Below are 23,806 nucleotides of genomic sequence, written 5' to 3'. Positions count from 1 at the left end.
ATTTCCCAACCCAGCACTTTTCCAATGATTCCATGAGAGGCAAAGCAGTACAAAACTCCCATTGTGTGTTTTTATGGAATTTTTTTCCTCTCCTGATTGGCTTTTCCCCCCCTCTTTCCTTGCTCTGTCTTTCCCTCCAATCCAGTGTTGATCCCTCTGGGATAAAAGCGGCTCTGTGGTGTTTTCCATGGGCTGTTCCCATCCCAGGGGATCCTGGCTGCCTCTCACCCCCAGTGCTCCCGGCGGGATTGTTCCTATTCCCCTTTTTCCCATGGGATCCGCAAATGGGAATTCTCAGGCTTGGAAATCGCTCCTTTTCCCACAAATATTCCAAGGCCAATGGGGAATTAGGAGAACTCAGGAATCTCCAAGAGCTTTTCCAACCTAAATTTTAGGATTCTGGGGAACACTGGAACCCCAGACTCCTCTTGGACACCCCAGAGAATTCCATCCCATGGGGAATCCTGGCTCTGGAGGTGATCCCAGCATTCCCGACTTTCCATTGTTTTCCTTGCAGGGAGGAGTGACGGATGACAAGAGCGATGACGGAAAATCCGACGGAAAATCCGCATCCACCCTGAGTTTTGGAGTCAACAGACCCACGATCTCCTGCATTTTTGACTGTAAGGACCCCAGGGGAGCGGGAAAGGCATTTCCCATCCCTTTCCCAAAAAAAGATGGAAAAATAAAGATGGAAAAAGGGTAGAGGGGAGGATGGTGCATATGGGAACATCCACAGGCTCCAGGATTGGAGCTCGGGATGTCCTGGGGGGATTAAACTGGGATTCTCTCAGATGGGAGATGAGGAGTGATGGAATCTCCCTGGGATCTTTTCCACATTTCCCGTTCTTCTGGCAGCTGGGAACAGATTCCACCTGCGCTGTTACCTGTACCAGGCACGGGATCTCATGGCCATGGACAAGGACAGCTTCTCTGGTGAGTCCGGATCTACACCGGGATGGAATTCCAGGAGCAGAGGGGGAGCATCCACAGGCCAGGACACCTCCCACTGTCTGAAGCCTTTCATTCTCCATGCTGGATATGATGGAGCACAGGGTGAAACTTCCATGGGATGTGCCCAGGGAAAATTCCAGGGGGTGACAGGATTTTATTGGGACCTTAGCACAGTCCAGCCCCTTCTTCTCCAGCATCCTCAGGAAATTCCTTGTTGGATTTGATCCAGTGGAAGGTTCCCAGCCCATGGGGTTGGATCTGGATGATCCCTAAGTTCCCTTCCATCCCAAAACAGTCCAGGATTCCATTATTCCATAATTCCTTAGCATCCCCCTTCTCCTAGCTGCACAGGGGGGCAGCAGTCCCTGGGATTTGGGATTTAGGAAGGAGATTTTCATGGAAAAAAAGGGAATCCAGGTGGAAAACAGGGGCTGGCCTTTGTGGAGAAGTTTTCCACATTCTGCTGCTCCACCCTTTCCCAGCATAACTCCAGGGATTTCTGAAATTCCCAGGATTGTGCTGGTGTGGTTGGGACTTCCCACATTGGGTTTTTTTGGGATAAGAAAGAAGTCAGAATAGGAGAAGTCCTTTTATCCATGGGATTTCCATGCTGGAGCTGCTTGGATGGTTGGATGCAGGTGGGTCATCCCTTTGGAATGTGATTGAGAGGGCGATGGAATGCCTGGAATTATCCCAGCAGCCAGAAAATTCCACATTCTCATGCCTGGAAGCTGGGCCATCCCAGTCAGGTATTCCCATTCATGCTTTGGAGCTGGTAAAGCGGGAAAAGGGAATGTCACCTCCTCTGGATCAGAGCTCGGATAATGTGGAATGTCCCAAATCCTGGGAAAAGAGTACACTGGTGGGAGAGATCCAGCGCCCTCCAGGGCTATCCCTGCTCGATTCCCATGAGAATTCACAGAAGGATAAATTTGGGGGGGATTTCCCTCCAAATTCTGGGATTTCAACCCCACTTGGAACAACACATCTCAGGAATGATGGGAAACAGGGTCAATCCCAAAACTGGGGAAGTAGCTGGATCGTGATCTTGAGGGAATCCTGCTTTTCCCAGTAGTTGGAATAATGTGATTTTTGGGAATAAACACCCCAGAGCATCCAAAAAAAAATCCCCCAGTGCCTGCTCCCACCTGGAATTCCCACAAAAGGCTCCTTGTTGGGATGAGGAGGTGGGAGTGAGGTGAGCTCATGGCCCGGGAGGGGAGTCCGGAATGGTTTTCCTTTGGAAAAATCCTAGCCAAGGACAACACGAACAGCAACGTTCCACAATGTGGGATTGTGATTCCCGCTGCCGGGAATAAAGGAGTTCATTAAAGGGGCTTGGCAGTTGGAAAAATAAACATTCCCCGCTCCCAACAAAGGGGCTTTAGAGAGGCTTCCATCAAAAAAAAAAAGGAGGAGAAGGGAGGGAAAAATGGGGGGGGGGGGGGGGAGAAAAAAAGGGAAAAGCAACTCCAAATCCAGGGTTTTTTGTTTATTGTAAAGGATTTGGCTGAGGAAAAGTGGGAAAGGCTCTTCCCAAAGTGGGTTGTTGGGAACGTCTGAGTGGTTCTGGATTGTTAAGCGTGGATAGAGGGGGAAATCCAACCCCTGGTGCCCCAGTTCCTGGGGAAAAGGGGGAATGCTGCTGGGACCAGCTGGCCCTGCTTCCAGGGGGTGTGGGATAGTCCTGGGATCTCAATCCAGTGGTTTGTGGCATCATCCTGGGATCCGAATCCAGGAATGCGGGATTTTCCTGGGATCTGAATCCAGGAATGTGGGATGATCCTGGGATCTGAATCCAGGGATGTATGTGGGCTGTTCCGTGGATCTGAATCCATGGATGTGGGATAATCCTGGTATCTGCACCCAGGGATTTGTGGAATAATTCTGGGATCTGAATCCAGGGGGATGTGGGATAATCCTGGGAGCTGCAACTTTTGACTCCCATTAAAGCCCCCAGGGATGTGTGGGATGTTCCTGGAATCTGCATCCAGGGATGCGTGGGATGCTCCTCTACCTCCCAGCCAGGAATTCCTTCCCAGGATCCCAGCCCAATCTCCCCTTTCCCAGTGGGAAGCCATTCCCTGTGTCCTGTGCCTCCTTCCCTTATCCCAAATCCCTCTCCAGCTCTCCTGGAGTTCCTTTAGGCCCCAGAAGTGGCTCTAAGATTTTCCTGGATCTTTAGAACAATCCCAACTCTCAGACTGAGCCTTTCCAGCTGGAAAACCGCCTGGAAAACCAGGCAGTTTGGGCTTGGAATGCCGAATTCCAGGTGGGATAGCCTGGGCAGCTCCTTTCTCCTCAAGCAAGACCTGAGGGAATGCGGGGTGAGATGGAGTGAGCTGAGAAATCCCAAATTCTTTGGGAGCCGGTTCTGGATGTAGCTTGGAATTCTGGGAAGAGCCAGAGCTGGGATCCATCCCTGAGTCCCAATCCTTGAATCCCATTCCCGCAGATCCCTACGCCATCGTGTCCTTCCTGCACCAGAGCCAGAAGACGGTGGTGGAGAAGAACACCCTGAATCCCACCTGGGATCAGACCCTGATCTTCTACGAGATCGAGATTTTCGGGAATTCTCAGGACGTGGCCGAGTCCCCTCCCAACATCCTGGTGGAAATCTATGACCACGACACCTATGTGAGTGCGGCGATTCCCGCCGGGAATTCCCAGCCTCTGGAATGTGATGTCCAGCATCTCTGGGTGGTTCAGGCTTTGAGGTGGACATTCCAGAGGAGAAAAATTCCAAGGAAAATCCTGTGGTGTCCTTGAGGTCCCATTCATTGAACTTCCTCATTGTCATTTAAAGTAGGAAAATTAATGGAGTGTTCTCATGGAAAAACCTTGGGATAAAGCTGGATGCAGTCATGGAAGTAGGGAAATGCCCTCTGCTGTTTGCAGTGTCCAAAGGTCCTGGGAATAATGGAATTCTCGGGGGTTGGTGGCAGGAACTCGAGGTTTTTCCCAGAAAAAGCAGGCTGGAAAAACACTTGGAATACACCTTGGGAAGGGCTTGGGAATATCTCAGGAATCTTTTTCTCTCTCTCCTGCTCCTTCCCAGCAGGAAATAGGAAAGATTCCAAAGATCCCAGTGTGGAGCAGGGAATGGGATTTTTAGGAGCTAACGAAGGCTCTGAGTTTCTGCTCTGGAAAACCTGGGACAGGAATTCCTAAAAAGGTGTTCTTCTCTTAAAAAGGTGTTTTTCCAACCTTAGGAATTCCAGGGAGGAGTCGGAAAACTGGAGGCTCTATGAGCACTGATCCCATTCGTTTTCCCTGCCCCAATCCCATAACGGGATCATCCCTCGCTCTCGACTTTGGGCTGAGGGGGGGTGGGGGATGGATTTCTCTGGGAAAAGGGATGGCAAGGATGATCCCAATTCCCATGGTTCCCAATTCCCTGGAATTCCCTTTCCAGGGTGCTGATGAATTCATGGGACGCTGCATCTGCCGGCCCAGCCTGGAGCGCTCGCCACGGCTTTCCTGGTATCCCGTCCTCAAATCCGGCCGGAATGTCGGGGAGCTCCTGGCTGCCTTCGAGCTGATCCAGAGGGAAAAGGTGAGATCCATCCCTGAGTCTGGAATGCTCCGGAATTCCGGTTCTGCCCCAGGGTCCAACTTTTCCAGGCGGTGGGTTTTCCATTGGTGCCTTTGGAGCCTGCGAAGAACTGGAGGGATTTGGGATTTGTCCCTTTTTGAGGGATAATTCCATAGGATGAGGTTTTCCAGGTGGGAAAAGAGGTGGTTTAGGAGTGGCCTGATGGAATACTGCAGAATTCCAGGTGGAATGGGCTGGATGGATCCTTCTCTCCTTGGACAAGTCCTGGGGAAGTCTCAGGGATATCGAGGGAGCTGGGAATTGCCAAATCTCTAAGGAATGCTGCCCTTTCCTTGGAATATTTCTGGAGGGGGTTAAGGAGAGCTGAAGCCACTCCAGCTTTTCCAATGGCTGTATCCCAGATGTGCCAGGTGAAAAGGATGGATTGGAAAGCTCAGTCCCTGTATCCCACTCTTCCTTCCCAGCCCCATGGTTTATCTGGGAATGGGAATCCCACAATTCCCTCTTCCCAACCCAAACAGCAGGAGAAGGCCCCAAATATCCACATGTGGCCGCTTCCTCCTCCTCATTCCCTCAGAAGTGGGTGGGAAAGGCATTGGAAAAGCCTTGGAATGAGATGTGCTCCCAGAAGAGCTGTTTGATCCCAGTGGGAATCGTCGGGGTGGATTTGGTGCTTCCTGGCTGGATGAGAATCCAGGATTTTTAGAGCTGGGAACAGAAGGGGCTGAAGTTTCCCTCCTGGAAAACGAGGAGTTAGCAGTGGGAATATTAATGGGAATTATGTTCTCTCCCTGCAGCCAGCTGTTCATCACATCCCTGGATTTGAGGTAATTCCCGACTTCTCCTTGCAAATCCAGCACCATTCCCAGCTTTCCCAGGGATTTGGAGCCTGTTTCTAGCCCTGCAGCAATCCCTCCATCCTGTCTTAGGGAATTCTTTTTAGGATGAAGGAATCCTAAAGCATCGAGATTCTGATTTTCCTCAGCTGATAAGGAAAACTGGGAGTGGGGCAGCTCCTTCCTGACAGGGCAAATTTATCCCATTCCAGGATCCAGAGGATCCCATGGAGATACTCCACAGGCTCTGGAGCCAGGCTGGGAGAGCTGGGAATGTTCCCCTGGAGAAGGGAAAATTCCAGGGAAAGCTCTGAGTCCCTAAAGGAGCTCTAGGGACTGGGAACAAGGCCTGCAGGGACAGCACACAGGGAATGGCTCCCACTGGCAAAGGGGAGATTGGGCTGGGATCTTGGCAAGGAATTCCTGGCTGGAAGGGTGGGCAGGGGCTGGGCTGGAATTCCCAGAGCAGCTGTGGCTGCCCTGGATCCCTGGCAGTGCCCAAGGCCAGGCTGGATCCACCTGGGATAGTGGGAGGGGGTGTCTCTGGATGGGATCCTATGGATTTTTCCTCCCCAAACCATTTCATGATTCCCTTCGGATGTCAGCTCCAATTATAAACCTTGGGATGGGCTTAGGAATGAGAATTCCTCTAATTCCATGTTTTCCTCCTCTTTCCCAGAGTGATCTCTCCTCCAGCCTGGATGAGGTGAGTCTTTTGGAATTCCTTGTTTTTCCTCTTGGAATTGTTCAAATTTCCTTCATTGGGAAATCCTCTTTTTCCCGGATGGGTCAAGATGGGAGCATCAGGATTTTGGGAATATGAGTGACCTCTGGCTGGATGAGCGTTTCCTCATGGCTGGGAATGTTGGGATCCATTTATCCTCCGGAATGTGGTGTCCCATCTCAACCCAGGCGTGCCAGAGCCGGAATGCTGGGCTACCCGTGGGAAATCCCAATTCCAAACGTTCCATAGGAAATTTGCCGTGAATTGAGGATGTGCTGGACTGTTCCAGTTGTTCCGAAGGAAATTTTTGTCCCTCATCCCATGAAAAATTCAGGGATAGGTTGGATGGGTCTTGGAGTAACCTGGGATAGTGGAAGGTTCCTTGCCCATGGAATGAGATGAATTTTCTAACAGAAAACTCCATGAGATTCCGTGAGATTTGATCATTCCCATGATTCTGATTCCACACCCAGGATCCCAAGACTTTATCCTTGTGCATCCCATGGTGCCAATCTCAGGCTGAACCAAGAGTTGGGATGTTGGAAAACTCCAGACAGGGAATGGGAACAACTCTTGGAATGTTGTCGTGGCCCTTGGAGCTGTTAATCCCAAAATCCGGGAGATGAGCTAGGAAAGATCTGAGCCACATTCCCAGGAAAGTTGGATTTGATGGGATAAATACATTTTTACAATATTTTTGTCCTACCCAAACCACCTTTCTTTGGGAACTCATCCCGCTGTTCCATATTGTCCATAATCATCTCTCTCCTCTTTTTTCCTCCATTTCTTCCCACCGCTGGAATTCCGGGATGGGGCATTCCACAGCTCTGCATCCCTGCCTTGTTCTCGGAGGGGATCCTCCAATGGGTATCACTCTCTTCCCTTTCCTTCCCTTTTCCCAGAATCCAAGAAAATCCCAGCAGAGCCTTTCAGGGAGAGCGAGATTGCAGGAACCCCATCCTGAGAAAATTCCTGAGGCTGCATCCCAAGGATTGGTGGCAGCCAGAGCCTCCGGTGCCCCATGGGTGCTCCTGAAGGACCAGGCTGGCTCCATCCTTATCCATTTTTCTTGGGAATGGCCTTTTGGGGCTAAATTCCTACTGAACTCTGGGATTTATCTTTGGATCTCATTCCAGCTTCCATATAAACTGGGAATCTTTTCCAGCCTTTTTTTTTTTTTTTGGCCTCATCCATGTTGATTTTCACTCATCCTGGATCCAAATCTGGGTTGGAATCCCGATTTCCAGAGCTCCTTGCCACTTGGATTCCCTCGGATTTATCCTTGTTCAACCCATCCTGGCTCCCAGCAGGATTTTCATGGATTTTCCTCCCACCAGCCGGCTTTGTCTGGGAATTATTTTTTCCCAGTCCCATCCTGATCCTTCCTTGCTCCTGCCTCATCCCTGGCATTCACTGTTCATTCCCCTCCATTCCAATATTCCATCCTCTGACATTCAACTGGAATCCAGGAGAACGCCTAGAAAACCACTGGGAGAGCAGCAGGAAGGACTTAAAAAAACCTGGAATGATGCAGGGTTAAAATCCAAGTTGATCCTGGAGAGGATGGATGGGGAAGGAGCTCTTTCCCGAGGATTTCCCACTGGATTTGCCAAAGGATTGATCTCTAAAATCCCTTCCAGCCCAAACCATTCCATGATTTCAGGCCTGAGCAGGCTGAAATGAGTTTTTTTTGGGAATTAGAGTTCCAGAGGTAACCCAGGGAATGTGGGAATTCTCTGCAGCTCTCTCTTCTCCTTCAGGTTATCCCAGAAAAAATTCCCATTCCCTGCCAGCACTAACCCATGCTGGGAGCACGTGGATCATGGGATGGAGGAGTGGCTGCTCCATGTGGGAATCCCAGGCACCTCCTCCCACATGGAATTCCTGAAATCCTTTGGTTAACGAGCAGCTGGACTCAGGAACCAGCAATTCCCAAGGAAAATTAAAGCTTGGAATTTTATGGGAAAGGGGGGTTGGAACTTGGATGATCCTTGAGGCCCTTTCCAACCCCAACCGTTCCATGATTCCATGTGGAAAATCCCTTTGGAGAACCAATCCTTCACCCAGTCCCATAATTAAAACACACATCATTGAATCCAATAAAATTCCAGCTGGGAGAGAATTCCATGCTCCTGGGATGGATTTCCAGAGGTTTTGCTTTCATTCCGGACTTTCCGGGGGTTCTGGGAGATGCAGGAAAATAAAAAGGGAGGAATTCTGGTTCCCACTCTCCTCCTCCGGAAAGGTAAATTGGGAATTCCTTGGCTGCCTCCCAGATTTGGGATGATCCCAATGGAATTCCCAGGTAGTTTCACCTGAGCCCTATCCCATGGATTTCTGGATTATCCATGAAGTGTGGGATGAACCACAGCCCCTTCCCAGATCCAGAGGCGATGCCAATCCCCCATCCCATGGTGCTGCTCCCACTAAATTTTTTGGAAATTGCCCAACTACAAATCTGCTGCTGCTGCTTCATCCCTGCCGTTATCCCGGGAGGGATAGAGGCGGTTCCATCCCGTCATGTCATTCCCAAGGTTTAACCTTGGAGGGCAGATCCCTGGGAGAAACTCAGAAATGTTGGATCTTCTCCAGGATGGATTAAAGAGATAAAACCACTTTTCTGGCACCTCCATCCTGCCATTCCTCATCTCTCTCCTCTGGCTGTCCTGGATTTCCTGGGAGAGATCAGTTTGGCAAGGATGGAGATGCTGGGTGGATCCAACATGGAAAGGGGCTTGATGTCCCATCCTATCACTTCCTGATGTTTTCCTTTCCCTCTCCGCTCCCGCAGTCCGCGGATTCCGACCTTCCCTATCCGCCACCACAGCGGGAGCCCAACGTTTACATGGTCCCGCAAGGAATCAAACCCGTCCTGCAGCGCACGGCCATCGAGGTGAGCCACGGATCCGGGAACGAGAGCCAGGAATGGGATCCAAGAGAGGATTCTGGGGTGCGATTCCAAAAAAAGGAGGCTCCAGGGGGAACTCCTGGCTCTTCACAATTCCCTGACAGGAAGGTGGAGCTGGGGATGTTGGGATCTGCTCCCAGGGAATGAGGGATGGGATAAGGATAAGGATGAAGTTCAGGAAACGAGGGATGGGATAAAGATAAGGATGAAGTTCAGGGAATGAGGAATGGGATAAGGATGAAGCTCAGGGAATGAGGAATGGGATAAGGATGAAGCTCAGAGAATGAGGGATGGCATAAGGATGAAGTTCAGGGAACAGGGCATGGGATAAGGATGAAGTTCAGGGAATGAGGGATGGGATAAGGATGAAGTTCAGGTTGGATATCAGGAGGAATTTCCTCATGGAAAGGGTCGTCAGGCATTGGGAGTGCCCAGGGAGCTTTGGAATCCCTGTCCCTGGAAGTGTCCATGGAACTCCTGGTGCCGAGGTGGCGATCGGTCACAGGTTGAACTCCATGACCTTGGAGGTCTTTTCCAACCTCAAGGATTCCATAATTCCCACCACTGCTTGTCCTACATGGTTGAACCTCTGGGTTCTCCTCCACTGCCAAGGAGCCCCATGGAAACCTGGAAGCAGAGCTTTGGCTGAGGATTTGGTGTCCCCTCATCCCACAGATCCTGGCCTGGGGGCTGAGGAACCTCAAGAGCTTCCAGCTGGCCAGCGTGACCTCGCCCAGCCTGCTGGTGGAGTGCGGGGGGCAGCGCGTCCAGTCCGGCGTCATCAAGAACGTCAAGAAGAACCCCAACTTCGACGTCTGCGTGCTCTACATGGAAGTGGTGAGGCCCCAGCAGGACTGGGGTGGTTCAGGGGGAAGGGAACGTCCTCAAAAATGGGGTGAAGTACCTTAAAATCCTATAAAAATGGATCTGGTGAAGGACCTTGAAGTCCCGTAAAGGTGGATCTTGTGAAGGTCCCATAAAAACAGATCTTGGGGTGAAGGACCTCAAAGTTCCATGAAAATGTGTCTTGCGAATGACCTCAAAGGCCCATAAAATGGGATCTTGTATTGGAGGACCTCACATTCCCATAAAAATATATTTTGTGAAGAACCTCAAAGTCCCATAGAAATGGATCTTTTGAAGGGTTTTGGAGGTCCCATTAAAATGGCTCTTATGCTGAAGGACCTGGAGGTCCCATAAAAGTGGATGTTGTGCTGAAGGACCTCGAAGTACCATAAAAGTGGGTCTTGTGAAGGATAGTCCTGTAAAAACAGATTTTATGGTGAAGGACCTCAAAATCCCACAAAAATGCATCTGGTGAAAGACCTTAAAACCCCATAAAAATGGGTCATGTGGTGAAGGACCCGGAGGTGTCATAAAATTGGTTCTTCTGGTGAGGGACCTCAAAATTCCATAAAAATGGTTCTTCTAGTGAAGTTCCCGCTGCCCTTGGATTTTTGGGGGTGTTACAGAACTTCTGCCTTCCCTTTCCAGCCTCATTCCATCTTTCCTTCCCTCTTCCCACAGCGTCTGCCCAAGGAGAGCCTCTACAGCCCCCCCATTATCCTGAAGATCATCGACAACCGCCCCTTCGGCCGGAGACCCGTGGTGGGACAGTGCACGATCCGCTCCCTCCAGGAATTCTACTGGGATCCCTCCCAGCAGGACACGGGGGCACCCCAGGAGCAGCCAGGTATGTGGGAATGTTGGGATTTGTGTTCTTCGTGGAGACATGGAATGGTTGGGTTGGGAGGGAACTTAAAGATGATCCCGTTCCACCCCATCCATGGGCAGGGACACCTCCCACTGTCCCAGGTGGATCCCAGCCCCAATGTCCAACCTGGCCTTGGGCACTGCCAGGGATCCAGGGGCAGCCACAGCTGCTCTGGGAATTCCAGCCCAGCCCCTGCCCACCCTCACAGCCAGGAATTTTTTCCCAATATTCCACTGAAATCTCCCCTCCTTCAGTTCAATCCATTCCCCCTTGTTCTGGCACTCCATGTCCTTGTCCCAGGTCCCTCTCCTGACTCCTTGGAGCCCTAGATGGGATTGAGATCATGGGACTGGGATCTTGGAGATGAACTTTGTGTGGTGGGAAGTGTCTGGGATGAGTTTGGGATCAGGGAGATGAACTTTGGATGGTCTCAGGGGTCTGGATGAGATTGGGATCATGGAGGTGGGGTCTGGGAGATTACTCCTGGAGGTTGATCCCAAAGTTTTTGGGCTCTGGGATTCCCAAACCCCAGGATCACGGTGCCGCCCTGCTCTGGTTGCAGATGACGTCAGCCTCACACCCAGGGACGACGTCCTCATTGACATCGATGACAAGGAGCCCCTGATCCCCATCCAGGTACGGAAAACGCGCTGGGAAGATCCCAGATTCTTTCCGTGCTCCAGTGGATCTGGTGAGGGTGGGTCCAAGGTGCTGATGTGAGGCTGGATCCAGTTGGATCCATCCTTTTCCAACTTTCATGTGTTTTCCCCCCCTCTCCTCACCTGCACAACCCCAAACTCCTCCTCATTCCCTCTGTTGGGAATGAGGGGCTGGATTTGCTTTCCTGATGGAGAGAAATCCATGCCAGGTTCTTCCCAAGGAAAGCAAAAATTCCCTGAGCCTCTGTCATCCTTGCTCCATGGCCAGGTCTCCTTTTCCCAGTTTGGCTCCTGGCTTGCAGAAATTTTACTGTACTGGAATTGTGGAATCCCGAATCCGTGGTGGTGGGAGTGGGGAATTGGTGCAGTTCCAATGAATTTGAAGGATCTCATCATTCCCTTGGGAATGGATCAGGATGGACACATCCCTGGAGCTTCTGTTCTTCTGGAAACTTCCCATATCCACAGCCCTCAGGTTCCTTCTCCAGAAGAAGGAATCTTTGGGACAGACCTGTCCCGAACTGTGCATGGGATGCACGGATCCTGAGGCGATCCCTCTGGAGGATCTCTGTGCCTCTGGAGCAGCTGGGAATGGTGTCAGGAATGTTTGGTGGATCTTTTCCCAGTCTCACATCCCTTGGTGGGGTATCAAGGACTGGAATTTCCCTTCTCCCTGTTTGTGGAAGCCACAGGGCTGGAAAAGCTGGAGTTTCTGGAAGGAATCTGCCTTCCAGGTGTTTCCTGTCTCCGTTTCTCTGGCCTTGAGCAATTCCAGAGATGGAGGAGCTGCTTAATCCAAGATGACCAATTTGGGCATGGATTCTGCTCTTTATCCATGTCCTTGATGGCTCCTGGGGGTTTCTATTCCCAAGGATGTTCTGGTGCTTTTGGATATTTGTGGTGTATCCCAAGGAAGGCTCAGGCTGGGTCCCACATCAAGCTGGGAATCAGGAATTTGGAAAATTCCCAAAAAAACCTGTGGATGTGGCCCTGCTCATTCCCTCTCATTCTAAATCCTCATCCTTGGAAGTGTCCAAGGCCAGGATGGATGGGGCTTGGAGAAACCTGGGATTGTGGGAGGTGTCCCTGCCCATGGAGAGGGTGGAATGGGATGAGATTCAAGATCCTTCCCACCCAAATCATTCTATGATTCCATGATCCTATTCACAGCTCCGTTGGGACCTTGTCCTGAAATCCTTCAGCCTCCATTGGGATCGGGACAGGAGAATTGGGAAAAGTTGGCTCCAGTGAAAAGTGTGGAAAGGGAAAAGCAGCTCCCAAAAATGCTCCTGATTGGAGCATTAGGAAATTGGGAAAGCAGCCTCATTCCCTCCTTTTTGTTTCCCATTTAAGGATTTATCCTTAAAATTTACAGCTGGGCTTCATCTTTTATTAGGGAAGTAACTGGAGTGTGTCTGTGGAAAACATGGAATTTGGGAACAGGACTTTTTGTAATAAAATCCCCCTTTTTAAAGTCCAGGACAGAGAAACTTGGGAGAAAACTGATGGAATAATGTGAGAATCTGTGGGATCCCAACTTGAGATGTGGAGCTTGATCCCAGTTTCCCATGACCCGGATCTGGGGTTTCCCATGATCTGGAATTGGGATTTGCCACAATCCAGTGCAGGAAGTGCTCAGACATATCTATTGTCAGGATTCCCAGTTTGTCCCGTTTTTCTGAGTGGCCAGGATGGGGAGAACACCCTGGGATGCCCAGAGTGGGATCAGCCATGCCCACGATTCCCTGGAATCCTCTCCTCCGATTTCCATGATTTATTCATGGAAAACCACGTTGGTGGCAAACCTGTTCCCATTTTTTCCTTTGAGAATAAAACCTCTGGATAGGGACTCTCCTCCCTTTATACCCCCTAGAGCTCTGGGATCTGCTCCTGGGAATACGGGATCCCATCCCAAAGATTCCAGAGGAAGGAACGAGACAGCTTTGGAATCCTGGTGCTTCACTCCCTGGGATAATTTTATTGGAAACGTCTCCAAACTCAGCTCAAATTTAGGGGAGAGTTTAAACAGCAGGAAAAGGGGGAGAGAAACCATTCCAAAGTGGAAAATTCTGGCATTTTTTTCCTGGAAAAAACGTTTTCCAAACAATCCCCCTGCCACCAATGGAGTTCTTCAGTTTGATCCTGGATTCGTCCTTCTCCGTTTGTTTCTTTCCTTGTTTTTCCTGTTATTTTGGGAAAGGAGGGATCTTCTTCCTGGAGAGCCAACCCAAAATTCCCACCTCGGAGTTCTGGCCCTGGAAGCTGCTCCTCTCCTGGAGGTGGACATGGATTGAGGCGTGGATGGACTGTTGGGATCACTCTGCCCATCATGGGCCAGATTTGGCAGGTCAAGGAGCAATCCCGGCCTGCAGGGACCATCCTGCTCTGCTTTCCCGGGAAAAGGGATGGATCCCAAGCCAGCAGCTCGTGCTCAGGGCCCTTTGGAAGCAGGAGCCAGGATTTTTCATGGATGCATTTCCTTGTGTGGCTCCAGAGTTTTTCTCCCTCCTTGCCAAGCCTGGCTTTGGTCCCTGCTTGAAAGGATGGTTGGAACAAAGGATCCCTTTGTTGCTTTCCCTGGAAAATCGGGAAAACAACCAGAGGTGAAATCCCTCTACTCCAAGGTTCGGGAGCGCCTTATCCATCTCATCCAAGCAGGATCAGGAGTTCAGCTGGAGTTTAAAACCATTCTAAGTGCATGGGAATCACATCCCGATCACCCAAAGTGAGGAAAATCCTAAAAATCATGGCTTTCATTTTTTGGGAAAAGGACATGGAGTGGGGTTTTGGAAAGGTGGAATTTGTGGAAGAGGCTGCTGGTCAGGCCTTGTCCTGCCTGCTCTGCTCCTGGTGTGTTCTGAGTGTTCATTCCCATGGGAAGAGGCTTGGGAAGGACTTCCACAGCTCCATGGGATTTGTTCTGTCTGCTCGTGGATAAACCAGCTGGGAAGGAGCTGTTCCCAGTTCCCAGAGCCACGAGGGAATCCTGGTGGAAAATGATCCTCAGGGAATGTTTTCCCTGTGGAACAGCTGGAAATTGTGGAGTTTGGCCCAAGGATGCCGGTCTGGATCTGGTGGGATCAAAGCAGGGTTTTGGGAACAAGCCTGAGCTGGATAACCGGGAATGCTGTCAGGATTGGCCTGATCCTCAAACCTGGCTGTTTTCTGGGAAGAACCTCTCATTCCTCCCTCTTTTCCACATCCAAGGGATCCTTGGAATGCTGGAGCAGAGCTGCCGCTTCCTGCCCATGGAAGGGATCCCGGGTTTTGGTTTGCCTGGGATGAGCTGGGCTTGGATCTGGGCTTTGATCCTGAGCATTCCCAATCCCATTCTAAATCCCCCTGACTCAGATCCTTCCCTGGATTCCGGGATAACTCCTTGAGTTTGCAGCCCACGGTATCCAGGGGAAAGCCTCTCCTCCACTGGGAATTACTAACAGCTTTTCCATAGTTTTCCCGTTTAATATCCCATTTTTCCTCTACCTCAATCCAGCTGTTTGCTGAACATCCCTAAAAACAAACCCTGAGCTCATCCCAAATTTGCCTCATCCTGGGAAACCCCAGAGTTGGGAATATTAGTTTGGATTAATCCCTTTAATTGTTGCTTTCGCTGCTGCGTGTTCATCCCTGTTCCCAGAATTCCTTGGATAACGGATCATTTTAATTTGTAGCTTCCCGAGGGTTTGACGAGCTCAGCACTAATTAACATCCCGGATTCCCGGGCCCTGCCTCATGTAGGTATCGCTTCCTTTCTAATTGCTAATTAATTGCTTAATTAATTAATCGCTTAATTAATGACCTGAGTCCATGAGGATATGCGGATAAAGATGGAAGGAGGTTTTTCCTTCTGGGAATAATCCTGCTTGCTGCTTAGGAAAATAGAAATTCCAGCTGGCTGCGTCTGTGTCCTTGGGTTTTCCATTTTGGCCTGATCCTCAAACCTGGCTGTTTTCTGGGAAGAACCTCTCATTCCTCCCCCTTTTCCACATCCAAGGGATCCTTGGAATGCTGGAGCAGAGCTGCCGCTTCCTGCCCATGGAAGGGATCCCGGGTTTTGGTTTGCCTGGGATGAGCTGGGCTTGGATCTGGGCTTTGATCCTGAGCATTCCCAATCCCATTCTAAATCCCCCTGACTCAGATCCTTCCCTGGATTCCGGGATAACTCCTTGTGTTTGCAGTCCACGGTATCCAGGGAAAAGCCTCTCCTCCGCTGGGAAATACTAACAGCTTTTCCATTAGTTTTCCCCTTTAATATCCCATTTTTCCTCTACCTCAATCCAGCTGTTTGCTGAACATCCCTAAAAACAAACCCTGAGCTCATCCCAAATTTGCCTCATCCTGGGAAACCCCAGAGTTGGGAATATTAGTTTGGATTAATCCCTTTAATTGTTGCTTTCGCTGCTGCGTGTTCATCCCTGTTCCCAGAATTCCTTGGATAACGGATCATTTTAATTTGTAGCTTCCCGAGGGTTTGACGAGCTCAGCACTAATTAACATCCCGGATTCCCGGGCCCTGCCTCATGTAGGTATCGCTTCCTTTCTAATTGCTAATTAATTGCTTAATTAATTAATCGCTTAATTAATGACCTGAGTCCATGAGGATATGCGGATAAAGATGGAAGGAGGTTTTTCCTTCTGGGAATAATCCTGCTTGCTGCTTAGGAAAATAGAAATTCCAGCTGGCTGCGTCTGTGTCCTTGGGTTTTCCATTCATTCCAAAGGGAATGAAGCGGGTTTTGAAGGAATTCCGTGTGCAGCTCGGGGATCCCAGCACGGATGGACATGGAAATGTGGGAGTGATCCAGAGGACCAGGATGATCAGAGGAATGGAGCAGCTCTGCTGGGAGGAAAAGCTGGGAGAGCTGGGAATGTTCCCTTGGAGAAGGGAGAATTCCAGGGAATCCTCAGAGTCCCTGAAGGGGCTCCAGGAGAGCTGGAATTTGGGACAAGGCCTGCAGGGACAGCACACAGGGAATGGCTCCCACTGGCAAAGGGGAGATTGGGCTGGGATCTTGGCAAGGAATTCCTGGCTGGGAGGGTGGGCAGGGGCTGGGCTGGAATTCCCAGATTTGCTGTAGCTGCCCCTGGATCCCTGGCAGTGCCCAAGGCCAGGCTGGATCCACCTGGGACACTGCCCGTGGTGTCCCTGCCCGTGGATGAGGTGGAATGGGATGGGATTTGAGGATCCCTTCCCTTTTCCTTTTCCCTTTGTGTCTTTTCCATGGGAAAAGCAGATGTTGGGATTTTCCTGAGTTTTGTAGGGAGGGCAGTGGAGCTGCTTTGCCTTCTCAGGGATAACACTCCAGAGGAGCAATTCCCTTCATCCCAAATTCATCCCGATCAGATTCCCCATGGAATCATGGAATGGTTTGGGTTGGAAGGACCTTAAATCCCATCTCACTCCACAATTTCCATGGGCATGGACACCTCCCACTATCCCAGGTGGATCCAAGCCCATTCCAGCCTGGCCTTGGACACTTTCAGGGATCCAAATATTGTCCAGTGGATGGGTTTCTCCAGTCCAGAGAGGTGGCAGTGCTGGGATCCCAACTATGGAATCAAAAATTCCTGAAATAATCCCCCATCCCGCTGTCCACCTACATTTTTAATTTCCATGGATATGGTTTTGGTTTAGGACAAAGAAAATCCAGGGGAAAAAAAGAAAAAAAGAGGAAAAAGCTGCAAAGCATTAATTTAAAATCAAACGATGGGAATTTTAGGTGGGAATAAACCATCCCATTGTCCTGGTTCTTCCAGGATCCTCCAGGAATGGGAGTCAATATTATAAACCTCAGTTTGCAGAAAGAAGGGAATGTTTCCTTGGGAAAACCATCCTGGTTTGGAAAACTTGAGTTCCCATCTTCCTTCCCGGCTCGTTCTCCTTTATGGCTCGGGAGCTTCGCACAAAAGCAGGAGCTGGGAATGAGGCCCAGGGGCTGCAGCTGGGGAAATCTTGGAAAAAAGCTTTTCCAGCCAAAAAAACCCAGCTCCGTGCGGAGCGTGTGAGGGAGGTCCTGGATTTCACCGGGATCTGCCTCCGGCTGGGGCGTTAATGAGGAGGGGGAAGAGTTTAAACTGCCAGAGGGCAGGGATGGGTGGGATCTTGGGATGGAATTCTGCCCTGTGAGGGTGGGGAGGGGGTGGGATGGAATTCCCTGAGAAGCTGTGGCTGCCCCTGGATCCCTGGAAGTGTCCAAGGCCAGGTTGGACTTGGAGCTTGGATTGGGGCTTGGAGCCACCTGGGACAGTGGGAGGTGTCCCTGAACATGGATGGGGTGGGAATGGGATGGGATTTAAGGTCACTTCCAACCCAAACCATTCCATGATTCTGGAGCCCATCTGCTGTGGAGAGCTGGGAATGTTCCCTGGAGAAGGGAAGGCTCCAGGCAGAGCTCAGAGCCCCTGGCAGGGCCTGGAGGGGCTCCAGGAGAGCTGCAGAGGGACTGGGGACAAGGCCTGCAGGGACAGCACACAGGGAATGGCTCCCACTGGCAAAGGGCAGATTGGGCTGGGATCTTGGCAAGGAATTCCTGGCTGGGAGGGTGGGCAGGGGCTGGGCTGGAATTCCCAGAGCAGCTGTGGCTGCCCCTGGATCCCTGGCAGTGCCCAAGGCCAGGCTGGACATTGGGGCTTGGATCCACCTGGGAGGTGTCCCTGCCATGGAATGGGATGAGCTTTTATGTCCATTCCCATTCCATCATTCCATGATTCCTGGGCACCTCCTGGAGGAGAGGAACTCAGGAGGGACTCTCAGACACCTCTTGCGTTCCCTGCTGAGGAGCCCTACAGCGCGGTTACTCCACCGTTACTCCGCCGTTACTCCAGCTCACGCTACTTTCCAAATCCCCCATCCCAGCACACGTTAACGGAGCCGAGTGGAGCCAATTCCAGCCAATCCATGTCTGTAAACTATTTGGGATAATTGGTTGTTTGCTGTGTTTGCTCCTTCCAAATCCAAGCCCACATTTCACGGCTTCTCCGGTTACTGCTCCTTGGAAGAGCTCTGGGTGTTGGATGGCTCCTCCTGGGAATGGTTCCCATCCCAGCGCTGCCCCCCCCACCCCGGAATGTTCCTGATGGTTTTGATATTCCCAGCTGGGAGCCAGCCCATGGCACTGCCACTGGGTGGGGGGGGGGGGGGGGCGGGGGGGAAAGTATTCCCAGAGAAAACTCCAGGATTTCCACAGCCAGGGTTTGTAGGATCATGGAATGGTTTGGCTTGGACAGGATCTGAAAGCCCATCCCATTCCATGGGCAGGGACACCTCCCACTATCCCTGATGAATCCAAGCCCCAATGTCCAACCTGGCCTTGGGCACTGCCAGGGATTCTGGGGCAGCCACAACAAATCTGGGAATTCCAGCCCAGCCCCTGCCCACCCTCCCAGCCAGGAATTGGGTTGTGTCATTCCGGAGATCTGAGCACCATTGGATTTTAATGGAAAGATGGGAATTATATGGATTTATTAATTTTTCCGCAGGTTCTGTTGGGATGGGGAGGTTGGGAGGTGCTGAGATACAACCAGGAAGTTAATCCCTGTCTCCCAAATCCCAAAAATTTCCAGGGAAAGCCTAAAATTGGGGAATTTCAAGCTGTTAACACTGGAGTTAAATGGGTTCATTCCCTGTATGGTAATCCTGGGAAAACCACCCTCCAAGTGGCAAAAATTTCCCTAAAAATGCTCAAATTCTTGGAATATTCTTGGAGCTCTAGCTCATCTTCCCATGAGGAATAATCCTATTGGGAATATCCACGGTGGATGTAACACCCGGATTTGGGCTGGGAGCATCCTAAAAAAACTGGAAATCAGGGATGGGGTTGATGCAGTGTTCACTTCCCAAATCTGGGAGCTGCTGCTGTTTTCTGGGGATTTTTTTTTTTTTTTTTTTTTTTTTTTTGTGGAAAATGAGTAACTTTGGGACCTCTGGTTGCAGGAGGAGGAATTCATCGACTGGTGGAGCAAGTTTTATGCTTCCACAGGAGAGAGGGAAAAATGTGGATATTACTTGGAAAAGGGATTTGACACCTTGAAGGTGAGTGACTTCTGCCAGGTGTGGATGCTTGGAATTCCACTGTCCACAGTTTCCTTGGGATTTTTGGCTTGTTTTCCATCTGGGTTCAAAAAATCCAAAACATTTTCCCCACATGTGGAAAAATCTGTTTCCTTTGGAAAAGCCTTTTGGGAAACTTCTGGAAATTTTCCCGTGGGAAGTGGTGGAGGGGGTGGGGAACTGCCACCCTGGAAGGGTTTGGGAATGAGGAAAATCAGGGATTCCTCAGGAAGGAGTGAGGTTTAGGCACAAGAAATGCTAAATTTAATGCAAACTCTGAAATAGGGAAGATTTTCCTTGGTTTTAAGGAAAATATTCCCAGCTGGAAGATCTCTATCCATGAAAAACCCACCAGGAGACCTTGGCTTTGTCTGGGTCGTTGGGATGGGCTGGAATTTATTGTGGGATTCCCAATTTCTCCTCTTCTCACTGCTCCAGAGAGAAATAAGGGTGTAAATTCCCAGAAATTTCTCCTCATGCGTTGAATTTTCCCAGGATTGAGGAATTTGGTTGGAATTTTTTTCCATGATCCATCTTTTCCTCCTCAGGTCTACGAGACGGAGCTGGAAAATGTTGAGGAATTTGAGCATCTCTCCGACTTCTGCCACACCTTCAAACTGTTCCGGGGGAGATCCCAGGATTCCAGCGATGACCCCTCTGTGGTGGGGGAATTCAAGGTGGGATGGGCCCTCTCCCCATGGATTGTGTCCCTAGGGGTGGGAATTGTGGGATTATTAAAGTCCTTTTCAGCCCAAATCATTCAGTGAGTCCGGGAATTGTGGGAGTTGTGGAATCCTCATCCATGGAAGTGGCCAAGGCTGCTTGGAAGGGGCTTGGAGCCACCTGGGACAGTGGGAGGTGTCCCTGCCTATGGAAAGGATGGGAATGGGATGGGATTTAAGGTCTTTCCAACCCAACCCATTCCAGGATTGTGGAGCCCCTCTGCTCTAGAGCCAGGCTGGAGAGCTGGGAATGTTCCCCTGGAGAAGGCAAAAATCCAGGGAATGCTCAGAGTCCCTGGAGGGGCTCCAGGAGAGCTGCAGAGGGACTGGGGACAAGGCCTGCAGGGACAGGACACAGGGAATGGCTCCCACTGGCAAAGGGGAGATTGGGCTGGGATCTTGGCAAGGAATTCCTGGCTGGGAGGGTGGGCAGGGGCTGGGCTGGAATTCCCAGATTTGCTGTGGCTGCCCCTGCATCCCTGGCAGTGCCCAAGGCCAGGTTGGCATTGACTTGGATTCATCGGGATCAGGGAAGGTGTGGGATGAGCTTTCAGCTCCCTTTCCACCCAAACCATTCCATAATTCCACGATTCATTCCAGTCATTCCAAGCCTGCTCCCATCTCCACGTGTTTTTCCCTGAATTCCCCCGTGTCCTTCCCAGGGTTCCTTCAGGATTTACCCTCTTCCCGATGATCCGCGTGTTCCGGTGCCTCCCCGGCAATTCCAGCAGCTCCCGGCCAGGGGACTCCAGGAATGTCTGGTCCGGGTTTACATTATCCGGGCCTTTGACCTCCAGCCCAAGGATTCCAATGGGAAGGTATCCTGGTGGGAAAGCTCTGGGGTGGCTCCTGTAGTGGATTCTTGGAACAGCTCAGCCCTTATTGGTCAAAATTGGGTCAAAATTTACAAATTTGCCCTAAAATTTAGGATTTTTTCCTGTTTTCTGCCCCCCTTAGAATATCTGGGAAGTCTGGGAGGCAGCTCTTCCTTTGTCCACTGGGATTTTTCAGGATTATTTCCATGAGTTTTGGGCTTGGCTCTATTTTGTGGTTGTTTTTTTTTGTTTTGGTACTGAAGAGAATAAAATCCCATTTTTCTCAAAATTCCTTCTTGCAAAGGGTTGCTGCTCTGGAAGCAAAATTCTGGGAAAATGGGAATTGTGTAGATCTAAAATGCCGCAAAACTCAGGGAAGGGAAAAATCCTCTTCAATTGTCTTGGTTCCACTGGAAAAGAGGGAAAATTTTAAGTAATACTGTGTGAAATATATGAGGAAATATCTAGGAAAGATAGATGGGAAAATAGTAAATACACATGGAAAATTTGTGGAAAATAATGAATAGGTATGAAAATACATGGTAAAATATATGAAAAATATATGAAAAATAGGAAATACGTATGGAATATATGGAAAAATAGATGCAGAAATTCCAACCACTTTTGAATTTTCCCGTTTTTTAAAAATTGATTTGGAAGTGTTAATTCCTAAGAAATCCCCCATGAGTAATTTTTCCATTTAAAACCCCAAAACAACCAAAATTTGATCCCAAATTTCCTCTGGGATGGGAATTTTATGGAGGCTCATCCCAGCCCAAGGAATACCTGGGTGTTTATTCCATTCCCTGAGTGCTGTTTCCCATCCATTCCTTAAAAAACAAATCAGCAGGAAAAGGGAAATCTGGGAGAAGTGATGAGAAAACTTGGTCTGGGTGTTTTTTCCAGGGAATTCTTGGGTGTGGCTGGGATGGTGGATCCCTGTAGATCCAGGTAAAATCTTTTAGGTGGAATTGGATCTTTCCCTTGCATTTTTTTCCTTCTCCTGGCAAAAAATCCAACTTGAATTAAATCCCCCTGTTTCCAAATTGATCCTGAATTCCCAGAATAATTTTATTTGGGAGAGGGATGGGATTTTGGAACAACCTACAGAAAAGGGTGGGACTGGAATCCCATGGGATTTTTGTGTTTCCTTCTGTGCCCACCTCCAGTGTGATCCCTACGTAAAGATTTCCGTGGGAAAGAAATCCATAAATGACCAGGAAAATTACCTTCCCTGCACTCTGGAGCCTGTCTTTGGGAAGTAAGTATGGATTCCATTTGGGATCCATGGAATTTTTTGGGTGTCCTATTGAGGGAATTGTGCTGGGCCAACCGGAACTTCCCATTCCAACACCCAGTTCCAGGTTGGAGCAACCTGGGGTAGTGGGAAGTGTTCCCTGCCTGTGTCAGGGACTGGGAATGGGATGGATTTTAAGGTTTTTCCCATCCCAATCTATTCCATGATTCCCTTGTCTCTCATTCGTCAATCGATGGGATTTCAGAGCTGAGGATTGGGAAGCTGGAATTCCATAGCAGAGGAATCTGGATCATCCCATTGTCGAGAAAGAGTTTGGGGAATTTCTCTTCATCCAGGAATTTTGATCCAGCATCTGAAGGAAAAACGTGAGGAATGGGCAGGAATGGGGCACCTCCACATGTTCTGGAAAAGGAGTATCCATGGATAATTGAGTTGTTTCCCTCAGAAATGGGATAAAATTCCAAGGGTAATGGTTTATTCTGGGAAAAGCTGTTTGGCAAGGCTGGAAAAGAAGCAGGGAAACTGAGGGAAGCTCAACTCCACGGGGCTTTGTTCTCCCAGAAAATCAGAGAATCATGGAATAGCCTGGGTTGGACAAGACCCATAAGGATCATCGATCCGACTCCTTCCCAGGACAATCCCACCCTATCATGGGAACATTGTCCAAACGCTCCTGGAGCTCTGGCAGCCTTGGGAATGTGGCCATTCCCTGGGGAGCTGTTCCAGTGCCCCAGCACCCTTTGGATGAGGAATCTTTTCCCAATATCCAACCTAAACCTTGCCTGGCACAGCTCCAGCCATTCCCTGGGCCCTGTCCCAGAGATCGGGGCTGCCCCTTGGGATGAGCTCCAGGCTGCCAAAATCCAGGACTCGGGGCACAAACGGGGATCAAATCCTGCTTCCTGTAAAATCCATCTGATTTTCCAAGGCTGCTCCCACCAGTCCAGGCCACCAATGCCGGGACAGCTTCCCAACAAAGCAAGAGGGAGAGAGAGATGCATTTAAATGGGATTTTGGGAAGGAATTCCTGGCTGGGAGGGTGGGGAGGGACTGGGCTGAAATTCCCAGATTTGCTGTGGGTGTCCCTGGACCCCTGGAAGGGTCCAAGGCCAGGTTGGACACTGGGGCTTGGATCCACCTGGGATAGTGGAAGGTGTGGAATGAGAAGGTCATTGAGGGGTCTCCTGATCCAAACCATTCCATGATTCCACGATTCCTTGATAAACGGAGCCAGCACAACACAGCCCTGGCCTTGCTGGATCAAAGTGACACGGAAGCTCAGGGGCTCTGATCCATCCCGTCATCGGTGGGGTGGGATGGGGCGTGCATCCCATGGAATTCCAGCAGCATGATCCTCTTTTCCCAAGCATTTCCCTCTGCCCGTTTCCAGGATGTTTGAGCTGAGCTGCACCCTGCCCCTGGAGAAGGACCTCAAGGTCACCCTCTACGACTACGACCTGCTGTCCAAGGATGAGAAGATCGGCGAGACCGTCATCGACCTGGAGAATCGCTTCCTGTCCAAATACGGCGCTCGCTGTGGCCTCCCCCAGACCTACTGCGTGTGCGTTCCTCTGTGGGCTTGGGATGTCCAGGAATCCTGGGATTGGGAT

The 23,806-nt window shown here is 50.3% G+C and overlaps 1 protein-coding gene across 8 annotated transcripts in view; it reads left to right on the top strand.

Annotated features, from left to right (window-relative positions):
- DYSF (dysferlin) overlaps positions 1-23,806 on the top strand; it is a 69,200-nt gene that overhangs the window by 24,209 nt on the left and 21,185 nt on the right. For 4 of the 8 annotated variants that reach the window (XM_041464599.1, XM_041464596.1, XM_041464597.1 and 1 more), the window contains 16 exons: positions 518-623; positions 859-936; positions 3,410-3,591; positions 4,370-4,510; positions 5,308-5,337; positions 6,026-6,052; positions 8,862-8,963; positions 9,654-9,815; positions 10,506-10,671; positions 11,255-11,328; positions 15,023-15,085; positions 19,285-19,383; positions 19,950-20,078; positions 20,786-20,941; positions 22,108-22,199; positions 23,587-23,757. In XM_041464599.1, coding sequence (XP_041320533.1) covers positions 518-623; positions 859-936; positions 3,410-3,591; positions 4,370-4,510; positions 5,308-5,337; positions 6,026-6,052; positions 8,862-8,963; positions 9,654-9,815; positions 10,506-10,671; positions 11,255-11,328; positions 15,023-15,085; positions 19,285-19,383; positions 19,950-20,078; positions 20,786-20,941; positions 22,108-22,199; positions 23,587-23,757 — 1,778 coding nt within the window. The remainder of the gene's footprint in view (positions 1-517; positions 624-858; positions 937-3,409; positions 3,592-4,369; positions 4,511-5,307; positions 5,338-6,025; positions 6,053-8,861; positions 8,964-9,653; positions 9,816-10,505; positions 10,672-11,254; positions 11,329-15,022; positions 15,086-19,284; positions 19,384-19,949; positions 20,079-20,785; positions 20,942-22,107; positions 22,200-23,586; positions 23,758-23,806) is intronic. The other 4 variants (XM_041464603.1, XM_041464602.1, XM_041464600.1 and 1 more) reach the window with 1 other exon arrangement.

Source organism: Pyrgilauda ruficollis, unplaced genomic scaffold, assembly GCF_017590135.1.
Source record: "Pyrgilauda ruficollis isolate IOZ18807 unplaced genomic scaffold, ASM1759013v1 scaffold181, whole genome shotgun sequence".
Classification (NCBI taxonomy): Eukaryota; Metazoa; Chordata; class Aves; order Passeriformes; family Passeridae; genus Pyrgilauda; species Pyrgilauda ruficollis.
The sequence above is the reverse complement of the archived record's forward strand: the minus strand, read 5'-3'. Positions and strand labels throughout refer to the sequence as shown.